The sequence below is a fragment of the Mercenaria mercenaria genome, chromosome 18, assembly GCF_021730395.1.
Source record: "Mercenaria mercenaria strain notata chromosome 18, MADL_Memer_1, whole genome shotgun sequence".
NCBI classification, from domain to species: domain Eukaryota; kingdom Metazoa; phylum Mollusca; class Bivalvia; order Venerida; family Veneridae; genus Mercenaria; species Mercenaria mercenaria.
Window position 1 is genome coordinate 61441237 of NC_069378.1, and position 12453 is coordinate 61453689.

At 35.7% G+C, this 12453-nt stretch overlaps 1 protein-coding gene across 2 annotated transcripts in view; it reads right to left on the bottom strand.

The window, feature by feature from the left end:
- LOC123538788 (NACHT domain- and WD repeat-containing protein 1-like) overlaps positions 1-12453 on the bottom strand; it is a 69158-nt gene that overhangs the window by 24401 nt on the left and 32304 nt on the right. For both annotated transcript variants that reach the window (XM_045323166.2, XM_053530369.1), the window contains exons 12-17: positions 10374-10548; positions 7692-7878; positions 3814-3971; positions 1942-2586; positions 1351-1484; positions 267-472 (exon numbers count right to left, since the gene is read on the bottom strand). In XM_045323166.2, coding sequence (XP_045179101.2) covers positions 267-472; positions 1351-1484; positions 1942-2586; positions 3814-3971; positions 7692-7878; positions 10374-10548 — 1505 coding nt within the window. The remainder of the gene's footprint in view (positions 1-266; positions 473-1350; positions 1485-1941; positions 2587-3813; positions 3972-7691; positions 7879-10373; positions 10549-12453) is intronic.

Genomic DNA, 12453 nt, shown 5'->3' on the forward strand with positions numbered 1-12453 from the left:
TCCCATGAATATTTACATATACCTTTAGCCTAATAAATTTCTAAAATGAATGGTTCATCATTAAATTTGGACATAACCATTAATTAATCGAAGGGGTGTTTACTGAAAATTTACTGACTGAAGAGTGAACAGTGTAGACCACGAGCAGCCTGGACAGAGGTGCAGACTGATCTTGGTCTGTGCAGGTCGCAAAGGCAGAATCATTTGCCACCAGCAGGCTAATGGTTAATGATTTCACAGACTGAAGTTAATATTAAAGAAAATACCTGTTAAATGCGAGCCTTGTAGTCTCTAGTCGGGCTCCAGTATCTGCAGGTTTAAAATGTGTCACTATATCCGAGAGGTTAAATGTTTGCTGATCATCACCAACATGGCTCTGACCATATATAGGCGAGTTGTTCTTTGCCATCTGCAGCTCTATCGCAGACAACTCCGAGTGAAAATGTCCTAATATGGTCTTTAAGTCCCATACCTGCAAAATTTAAAACAGTTACTAAACAAGAGGGCCATGATGGCCATATACCGCTCATCTGAGTAGAGTTGTTTGCTTGAACAATTATATAGCTAAAGCTTCAAAAACAAGAAAATTAGGAGAGTGGGTCAAGGTTAAGATTATGTAAGATTACTTTTGAAATCTGTAAAAAATATTACAGGTGGACTAAATCCTTTTGCTGTAGCTTAGAAAACAAGAAAGTAGGTCAGTAGGTCAGAGTGATGATCAGAGAAAGTCTGTTTAAAGATCGACATGCAAAAATATACATGCCATCCAAATTTCAACGCAGTATCTTAAAAATCAAGAAAATAGGTCAGTAGGTCACATTCAAGGTTACTAAAAATCAGTTTTAAGATCGGTGTGCAAAATTGTACATGTCATCCAAATTTCAAGGCTGTATCTTAAAAAACAAGAAAGTAGGCCAGTAGGTCAAATTCAAGGTTACTGAAAATCAGTCTTAAGATCGGTGTGCCAAACTGTACATGTCATCCAAATTTCACCCCTGTATCTTAAAAAAATAAGAAAGAAGGTCAGTAGGTCAAGGTTGCTATTCAGCTTCAGTAATGCAGAAGACCCAAAGTGCATCTCTTAACTCTATTTCAGGTAGAGGGGGGAGGTACCTTGGTACAATGGCAGAAAGATGGCTTCCTGACGTATAAGAAGTTCACAATCCATTATACAGCCTTTCACGTAATAACACGTTGACAAAACATGATTTTTCCCCGATTATACATCAACAGAACCCTTTATACAATCATAGCACAGATTTTCGGATTTGTTGCAATGACATGTTTTGTCTAACCTGTAGAACACCAACAAGATGAAGAAGCATTGGCGTAACTTTCAAAATCCTGTACCTTGATTGTATTATCCAGTGAGACCGTAAGTAGCATGTCCAAACTGGTGGGAACAACAAACTCTGTGACAGGCCGATTGTGACCAGTCAAAACGTGTATAACAACAGCTTCATCAAGAGGGTTGCTCACTTGACCTAAAATATTTGTTTCTTAGAAATGAACACACTAAAAAACTTTTGACATTACGCAATCACATTTCTTTGAAAGGTACATACAATTGTAACTCTATATCTAAATTTCCAAGGTGCCATGTATTTTACATGTACTTTGAGATAACCAAACTTCTGTCTTATACCTGATGCTGGTGGGGTTTTTTGCTTAAAGAGCTGACATAGTCCCCCATACATAAATACAAATGCATGTCCATGTTAACAAGAGAAACACATTTTCTGTATAATCTGAGAGTACATAGCTGTTTGGAACACATTTCGTTCATAGATCTCATATATTGTATATTTGTTACACATAATCACGCCTTTAATCATGTAAAAATCTTGACACATTAAGGCAATTACATACAATCAGAAGCTATATTACATCTTTCATGAAGACAATATAACCATTTAACAGCAATATTGAAAACAAATATACCTGCAAAAAGGACAGAAACTTCACTGCTATTCCAGTGGCAAATAGTGTAGTACAAACTGTCTGATCCAAAAACCTGTCCACCCGAGTATGGTCCTTTGAACTCTTCTGGACATTTGCCGAACCTTTTACCGGAACTGATATTAACAAGCTCTGCATATTGACTGTTGATTCCATTACTGATTCTGTCTTGGTAGTATATAAAAACAAACTCTTCTGATGAATGAAACTGCAACTTTTCTAACTTGTATGTTTCATTCACGACCACTTCCTGTATGACTTTCCCATCTGCTAGGTCACAGACAATTATGGTCCCTTTATTTTTGTGACCTGACATTCTTGTAACCAGAAGATTTTTTCGACTGACCAAACTCCATCTATTTACATCTATCGTTGTAGCAATGTCATGTATTTTCTTCTTAGCTTTTAAATCATACACACAAGTTGTTCTAGTGTATTTTTGTTTTTTTACCACAGATATGGTGACAAATTTTTTCTCAAAAATAGTTTTCTCCATATCTGTGGTAACCAGAAGAGTTTCATCTGGGGAGATAATAAGGGCAGTCACATCATGCTCATGTACCTTAGCTTTGAAAAATGACTGAGGTCTGGAATGCTTATCTTTCTTGTACAGCATTACCACATTTCCTGAAATGAAGCATTAAGCTGAAAATAATAAAAATGCCACTGTCTAAACAAAAGGAAAAGGGAAATAAATAAAGAATAGGGACTGTAAGTTGTCAGAACAGTGATATATGATGCAAAAGACTTGTACACGTAAGCCAGTGTTACTTTACTTGCCCTGAGGTCAACTGATGATGCCAAAGACTTGTGTAGAGTTTGGAAACATTCTATCCAGCAATTTGTGAGAAAACTGCTTACATGCAAAATATTCACAACAATACCTAATAAAAAGTGCATAATTTGAAGAAAATGTAAGCTAGGTTTCTGCAACTTGTCATGTGAGGTTATCTCATTATACAAATGAAAAGATTTGGTCCAGTAGTTTCTGAGGAACAAAAATTTATGTAAAACGTTCACCAAAATTTCTAAGTTTAAAAGGAACATAATTTTGACAAATGTAAGCTAGAATAATGTAACCTGGCTTGTTGTTTTTAAAGATGCAAAGACTTTTGCAGACTTTGAAAGCATCCAGTCCCGTTGTTTATGAGAAACCTACTTACATGTGAACCTTCTCTGTTGAAAAGACAAAATGTTTTGGGCCAGGAGATGTGTCACATTATACAGACACTGGGCTGAGCAGTCCTAGCACTATCCTCTTAATGCTAAGCACCAAGCGAGGAAGCTACTATTACCATTTTTAGCTCGACTATACAAAGTATAGAGAGCTATCTTACTCTTCCCAGCGTCGGCGTCCTTCCGCGTCCGCACTTTGGTTAAAGTTTTGATGCACATTCTCTTTATCTTTGTTATAACTTGATGGATTTGCTTCAAACTTAAAATAGTTATTCCTCATCATCACCCACATCATATGGCACAAGAGTCATAACTCTGGTCCAAATATTTCATGAATTATCCCCCCGTTTTACTTAAAATTTCAGATTAAAGTTTTGGTGCATTTTGCTTTATCTCAATTAGTACTAAATGGATTTGATTCAAACTTAAAATAGTTGTTCCACATCATCACCCACATCATATGACACAAGGTCCATAACTCTAGCACCAGTTTTTCATGAATTTTGCCCCCTTTTTACTTAGAATTTTATGTTGATTTTGGTGCATTTTCACTATATCTGTTAATTCACAAGGGATTTGATTCAAACTTAAAATAGTTGTTCATCATCACCACCTACATCATCAGAATCACTTGCCACAAGCAGGCTAAAGGTTGAATGATTTCATTGTATATGTTACCTGTCGAACATGCAATGATCCTGCCAGTAGAAGAGACTGCTATATGGTTTGGTTTCGGGTCAAAGGTAACAGGTGAGGAAGTAGAAGATTCATACAATCTTTCCTCTGACTCTGGATCATACTGATCGTTTTTCGTGTAGACATCTAGCAGCATATATCTGAGAAAAAAATATACATCAAACAAAATGTAAAACATTGTAGGTTCAAGCCTAAAATTTCATATAAAACAATGGAAGTCAAAATCTGTTAAAATTTCAAGTGTTAAAGAACGTTTGTCAAAATTTAAAGTCTAAAACAACAGTAGTTGAAATTAAAATTTTTAACATCAGAAGTGGAAATTTCAAGTCTAACACAAAGGAAAAAGAAATTTCAAGACACTTTTTTTATGCAGAGATTCATATGAAATGTATATGTGACGCTAAAAAGTAAACAAGAGATCACAGAGTGATCTTTGCGCCCACCACTGAGCCATTTTTGAATGTTCCAAATTTCAATGTCAAAATCAAGGTCAAAGTTCATTTCGGTACACAAAACTGTGAATGTGATCCATGCATGTGGTCCAAATTTGAAAGCTGTAGTTGAGAAATGTGAAAGTAGGTCACTAGAATAATTTCAAGGTTAAAGTTCATTTCAGTACACAAAACTATGCATGTGTTTCAAATTTAAAGTCTGCAGCTTGAGAAATGTGAAAGTAGGTCACTAGGTAAAAATCAGTCAAATTTCATTTCGGAACACAAAACTATGCATGTGGTCCAAATTCGAAGCCTGTACCTTCGAAAATGTGAAAGTAGGTCACTAGGTCAATGTGTGTGTGTGTGTTCGGGTTTAACGTCTTTTTCAACAATTTTTCAGTCATATAAACGACGGTGTCTACTTGTAGCACTGAGCACAGTGCCCAACTTTATAGTGCTGCCTCACTGGAATATCATGCCGTAGACACGTGGCATGATATCCCACCTAGTCTCATTATACTGACACCGGGCTGACCAGTCCTAGCACTATCCCCTTAATGCAGAGCGCCAAGCGAGGAAGCTACTAGTACCATTTTTTACGTCTTTGGTATAACGCGGCCGGGGATCGAACCCATGACCTCCCGCACTCGAAGCGGACGCTCTACCACTAGGCTACCGAGGCGGTTCACTAGGTCAATGTCAAGGTCAAAGTTTATTTCGGTACACAATCCAATGCATGTGGTTCAAATTTGAAGTATGCAGCTACAGAAATTTGAAAGTAGGTCGCTAGATCAATGTAAAGGTCAAAGATCATTTCGGTACACAAAACTATGCATGTGCATCAAATTTGAAGACTGTAGCTCGAGAAATGTGAAAGTAGGTCACTAGATCAAAATCAAGGTCAAATTTCATTTCGGAACACAAAATAACATGTGGTCCAAATTTGAAGCCTGTAACTTCAAAATGTGAAAGTAGGTCAATGTCAAGGTAAAAGTTTATTTCGGTACACAAACCTATGCATGTGGTCCATATTTGAAGGTTGTAGCTGCAGAATTGCGAAAGTAGGTCACTAGGTCAAGATCAAGGTCAATTCATGTCAAGGTTCATCTTGCCACTCAAAACTATACGTGGTCCAAATTTAAATTTGAATGGACAAGAAGATTTTTAAAGTTTTTCCTTATATAAGTCTATATAAACCATGTGACCCCCGGGTGGGTCCATATTTGACTCTATGGGGATAATTTGAACAAACTTGATAGAGAACCACTTGATGATGTTACATTACAAATATCAAAGCCATAGGCTTTGTGGTTTTGCACAAGATGATTTTCAAAGTTTTTCCCTATATCAGTCAATGTAATAAAATCTGTAAAAAGATCCTTTGGAAGCAAAGAATGCAACCAAGCAGAATAATAGCAGTCTCGGTTTGATTAAGTCTGTTCATGAGAGGTAATGAAATATGCAACACCTCTCACGCCCTCTAGCACCGGCTTAAGCGGAACTCTATTACACATTATTTGAATGGACTCCATGATCCCAAAGGACCAGAAAATATAACAACACTGAATCTATGTGAACCATTGGACCCCCAGGGCAGAGCCATATTTGACCCTAGGGGAATAATTTGAACAATCTTAGTAGAGGACCACTAGATGATGTCACACACAAAATATCAAAGCACTAGGCTCTGTGGTTTTGAACAAAAAGGTTTTTTTTATAAGTCTATATAAACCATGTGACCCCCGGGACTGGGCTATATTTGACCCTAGGGAGATAATTTGAAAAATCTTGGTAGAGGACCACTAGATGATGCACCATATTAAATATCAAAGCCCTAGGCCCTGCGGTTTTGGACAAGAAGATTTTTCCCTATATAAATCTATGTAAATTATAAAAATAAACAAAGGGCCATAATTCACTCAAAATTTGTTGAACCACTCTGGTTTTCAGGAGGACACAACTAGGGTACCAATACATCATTCTGACAAAGTTTGGTCAAAATCTCCCCAGTAGTTTCTGAGGAGATGCGATAACGAGAAATTGTTAACGGAAAGAAGGACGGACGTAAGGACGACGGACCACGGACGCAGAGTGATTTGAACAGTCCACCATCTGATGATGGTGGGCGAACAAGCGGTGTTCCGTATTTAACAAAACTTGAAAATCTATTTCTGATCTCATGTAATAAACTATTTATGGATTGGTTGCATTCAGACCTCGAGCAAAACTGACATGCCCCGAGTTATTCAGTAGATGTATGCCACCGGCCGGCATGGCATTATATGAAAATCCAAAATTACGTTCTTTTTCAAAATATACTTGTAAAATAGTATCAACTATGGACTGGCGATGTATATAATTAACATTTGTGTATTTTACATCAGTGTATGCATAAGAAATGCTTTATATCATCTATGCTGTACTCTTCAAACATTATAAATAATAAATCCTTAAACAGACACAATACACTTTGCTTTACCGTGGCTATTAAAACTACGCAAATGTCTACAGATAAAGGTACTAAATCCAAGGCTTACGTCTGTCCAAATTTTCACTCACTGAGACATTGCTGAGCTAGTACCGATTGCTTTTGTCAGATTACAATGAGTAACGAGCCTGATATTACTTCTTAGACCATTTATCAAACTAAAATCACAAAAGACATGCCCTGTCTCGCAACACAAATAATTTTGAATAGTGCAATGTTGCCACACTTTCCTTCGACAATGTCATGTTTGAAAGTCTATAACTCGTTGAATATTGCGTTTTGTCAATTAAAAGTTGGACAATATTCAGAGTAAACATTATTTTAAAGGTTGGCGTTAATACTATAGCCTTTAGTTAAAAAGTGATTAAAATATAACCCCATAAACTTTCGTTTTTGCATTTTTTGAACAAAAACACACTTTTAACTCGCCATAACTTACTGAATATACATTACTTTTATGAAAAACACCCAACATGTTCTTTGTTCATGCTCCTTTTTATAGAAATAAAGATATTTAACATATTTTGCATCAAACAATTCTTGGATGGAAAATACTTTCCCCAATATAGATGCCGGAAAAAAATATCGGAGAACTGTTTTGTTCACCACTTACTGTTTTGCTCGCAACCGGCTAACGGATTTGAATAAGGGCCATACTTTGAATTATATTCAACCAAGATTTATCTACCTTGGTTATAAATGGATGAAAAGTTTCAATCCAATATGTGTACTTGTTACTGAGATACAGCATGATCGCTGCATGCAAAAATTTAACTGGATTTTCTATGTTGAAAAAAAATCCCAAATTAATATGGTCAAATTTTGTCATCATTTATATCAAAGGCATATAAACCTATAAACACTATTATCTGTCCGAGCAATCAGTTAAAACTTCATAAACATCTTGCCTTTAACAAAACATGGTATTAACATTTTACCTGTTATCACCAACAAATTTAATGCTTCTAACATATACACCAACATCCTCTTTCGTAATACATGATCCATGGTCATGTAGATCCAGAATGCAAATCTGGTCGTGCCGAGCGCTCTGCTGACGCACTACATACAACTGCATTGTGTCCTCGCATAGGTATGTCCTACTGCTCTGCTTATCTCTCTTCTCTGTAAGGATTTACATATTTTTTCCATTGCTATCCACTTTTCATGTTTTATATCTACAGTACAACCTCTCCAGAGCAGCCCTCTCTTAAGCAAAAGTCTCTCTATAACAACATCATCAAAATTTCCCTAAGCTGAAATATACTATCAAATTTATCTTTCCAAAATTACAACCTCTACATAACAGAAAATATTTGTATTTCCCAAAGGGTGTTGCTCTACAGAGGTTGCACTGTATATCAAACTGCTGTATTGTTTTTCATAAATCATTATCATGGAAACATTGTAATTCTAACAAAGCATTTGTCTAGAAATGGAGCGAGTTTACCTCAAACTAAAGTATCATCTAAATGTCCTGAAACCATATTAAACTGAGTGAATTCAAAAATAAGTCCTTCAGTGATTTTGAGATTCCATACTCAATTTCCATATATAATGCTAATTTCCATTTTGCTTTTATTTCACCATTTGATCGTTTAAACTAAATTTTTGTTATTACATATTCACACTGCATAGCCGATTATATTTTGAAAAGTAAATGAAGAGAATATCTATGACTAATTTTCCATAAAGTTTGCTAGTTGCCCGGGTGTACATATTCCAGAGTAACTGTGAAAAAATTGCGGACAAATGCAAAACTTCCATGGAAAGTAGGTACTTTCCATGGAATAGTCCAGAAAAGTCACCTGTTATATAACATGTCCAGAGTGATTGCAAATGTTTTCCACGGACATCTCTGGAAATTACTCTGGACATCTATCAAAATGTTCATGGAATATTCACCGACATTGTGGAAATGTAGCACTTTGAAAAAATTCTGGTCATTTAACTCTGGAAAATAACTCTGTCATTTTCTAAGGGATTTTAAACACATCAGAAAACAATTAGCATCAGACTGGGAATACCATGTCATCAAGCTCAGCCAGTTAGATCAACTGATCTTACAGAGGAATTTTCAAAATGTGTAACTGGAAGTCTGATGTAATCAAGTTGTGTAAAAATTAGTGAAACTTTATTATATGAAGTAATTCAGTTCAAAGTTAATATTGAGGATTATAGAAATTGCTGAAGTAAGTTTGTTTACATAATTGACCAATGAAACAATACATACATTTTTAATTATGCTAATTAACACATGCATGTATATTTGTACATCAGTCATTATATAGCATAAAACAATGAATGCTAAAGTATAAACAAAGGCTTCACAAAGATTTTATAAATAATATGCATATATGAAAACAGATATCTTTAGGTACTTTCTTCGAGTGCTTTCATTATTATTTAAAGGTGGTCAATCACATTTAAACAACATTTAATGACATTTTTTACTTTTTGTATATTCTGGTAGAGAATTATTTAAGGAACAAAAAGACCTTTTACATAGAGTTAGATTCCTATTTGAAATGTATATTTTATTATTTTTATAAAATTTTATAATTACTCCCCTTTAATATGAAAGTATATAAAAAGCTGGGTATTTCTTTTTATTTCGATATAATGTCTAGTTTTACATTTGCATTTGATAGACATATCAACTATTGAACAATCTGAACCAAAATGCAAGTTTAAAAGCTGTGTGTAGCTTCTGAATTCATTTATTTCCAATCTATCTTGGTTGCGCAACCAAGATAGGCAAAGGGAGGTAATAAAAAATTTTCAAACTTGCGTGTCTAATGAATTCCATCTAAACACATAATTTTTAATGCAAATATTTTACAAATATATTACAATATGTCTAATATTTATACATTTCCTTAGGCAAAGTATGTTTATCAAATTTATACTTATGATAAAATAACTCTATCTTGGTTGGGCAACCAGGATAGGAAAATGAATTTTAAAAATACCTCCAGTGAAAATCTAATTTGTATTAAGTGTTAAGTAAACATAAATGAGTGTAAATGATCAGATGCTACAGTTTCGAACAAATCCGTTACATGGCCAAAATCTGATTATCCACCTTTAAGTGTAACTAATCTTTGTATATGCTTAAAAAATATTCTGATCAGTCACTTTTAACTGGCAAAGATTCATTTTCCTTGTTCATATATATCATATAGTGTTTGAAACTGCAAAAGTGATCACATGCAATAAAATCATATTGCTTGTACTGAAGTGTTATTGCTCACTGTACATGTACTGCAAAAAAAGTCTATAAATCACATTTATTGCTATTGTATAATACTGTCAACAGAACTTCCTGGACGACTGCGGAATAACTCCGGAAAATTGTTCACGGACGGCAGTGGAATCACTCCGGAAAATTGTCCATGGAAAGTTCTTCGGAAATCCCTGGACATTTTTCCGCAGTATTCCATATCAAGCTCCGGAAAGTTTGTCCGAATACTCCAGAGTCCGGACTTCCATGAAAATTCGAAGACATTCCATGGAAACTTCTGGAATTTTGACAGCCGGGTGTACTGCTTGCAAGTAACAGTGAAATAAAAACAACAATCAATATTTATGTCTATAGTACATTTTAGAATATAAAATACCTATAGCAACATCAACATTTAATGTGTAGAGCAGATTTCCTTCAGGCCTGGCCATACACTCCCTGGCTGGCACGAGTAATGGGATATCGGAGTCCTCGCACCATTTTTCACATCGTTGCACGAGTTTCTCAATATAAACACTCCCTCTGTAGTTAGGTCCCAACTGAGACAACAGCTGTTAATATTGCAACAATGTATATGTAACTATTTCAATCATAACTGGATAAAATATGATAACAATTTTTTTGATATGTATGGTCTGTACATGAATTTCAGAACTCATAATATGCACGCTGTACCTTAGACACTTACGCAAATGTGAACCCAACAGGTTTCAATCTATGACCTATTGGCAGAGCTACTGCAAACTACCGTATAGCGGGTTAATTCTGGGGGCAAAAAATTCTACTGTTTTGTCCTAAAATGGGCCTAGTTTATTTCTGCGTTTTTTATTCCTGCGACCCTCGAGAAAAGCAGGAATTATTTTTTACGGTTTTCATAAACCAGAAGTAAATTCTGTGCATGGGAAATAGCTACCGTATTTACAGCGTCATAATTAACGACTCAAATGCATATTGTTCACGTTAGTTATGTCTTGGTGGCATGATCTAGGTCGGAATCTAGGACAGTGAATTTGGCGCAGCTGATTTATGTTTAAATCTGATTTCTTTTCATTACCGTGCATGATCAAAAATCAGAGTTAAAAATAAATACTGTAGGTCTAGTACTGGTAATTCATTTTGAAAGACATTTTCATAAAATGTAACACTGCTGGTAGAAAAATTACAATTTATTTACAAATATATACAAATGCAAAATCTAGTACATAGTCCATTCATAGCCCATTCAGTTACAACAGTTACAACACACATTAATTAATGAGTTTGTTTAACTTTTCATAAACCTGGAGTGTTTTGTGATATACACTTGTAAAGATTACACGCCCGAAACGGTAACCATTCATTCCTGGACAATAGATTGATATAATAACAAAAGCAATTAACCACAATTGATACGGTGTGAATAACTTGACAGCAGACGAAAACCTTGTGAGATAAAGATAACGGGTCATTAATATTAAGCGAAATATCAAAGTCTATTTCTGCATCAAAAAAAATTCTGCTGATAGTTTAAATGTGCGGAATTTATTTCTGCGTGACAGCCTTAACCCGCAGATTTAGCAGAAATAAAAACCTGCAGAGTTAACCCGCTATACGGTATTCACTACATCACCACAAAATGGTTTACCAAGAGCGTTAACAAGAGATCACAGTGTGATCTTGGCGCCCACCAATGTGCCATTTTTGAGTGTTCCAAATTTCAAGACTTACTGACTAGCTCAAGGTCAAATTTCATTTCCGTACACAACACGAAAGCTGTAGCTTGAAAAATGTGAAAGTAGGTCACTAGATCAATTTCAAGGACAAAGTTCTTTGTACACAAAACTATGCATGTGCATCAAGTTTGAAGGCTGCAGTTTGAGAAATTTGAAAGAAGGTCACTAGGTCAATCTTAAGGTCAAAGTTTATTTCGGTACACAAAACTATGCAAGTGGTCCAAATTTGAAGGCTGTAGCTTGAAAACTGTGGAAGTAGGTCACTAGGTCAATGTCAAGGTCAAAGTTTGTTTCGGTACACGTGCAAGTGGTCTAAATTTGAAGCCTGTAGCTACAGAAATGTGAAAGTAGGTCACTAGGTCAATCTTAAGGTCAAAGTTCATTTCGGTACACAAAACTATGCAAGTGGTCCAAATTTGAAGGCTGTAGCTCAAGAAGCGGGGCCTCCGTGGCCGAGTGGTTAGAGTCGTTGACTTCAAACCATTTGCCCCTCATCGATGTGGGTTCGAAACCTCATTTGGGGCGTAGAATTCTTCACGTGAGGAAGCCATCCAGCTGGCTTACGGAAGGTCGGTGGTTCTACCCAGGTGCCCGCTCGTGATGAAATTGTGCACGGTGGGGCACCTGGGGTCTTCCTCCACCATTAAAGCTGGAAAGTCGCCATATGACCTAAAATTGTGTCGGTGCGACAATAAACCCAACAAAATAAAGTAGCTCAAGAAATGTGAAAGTAGGTCACTAGGT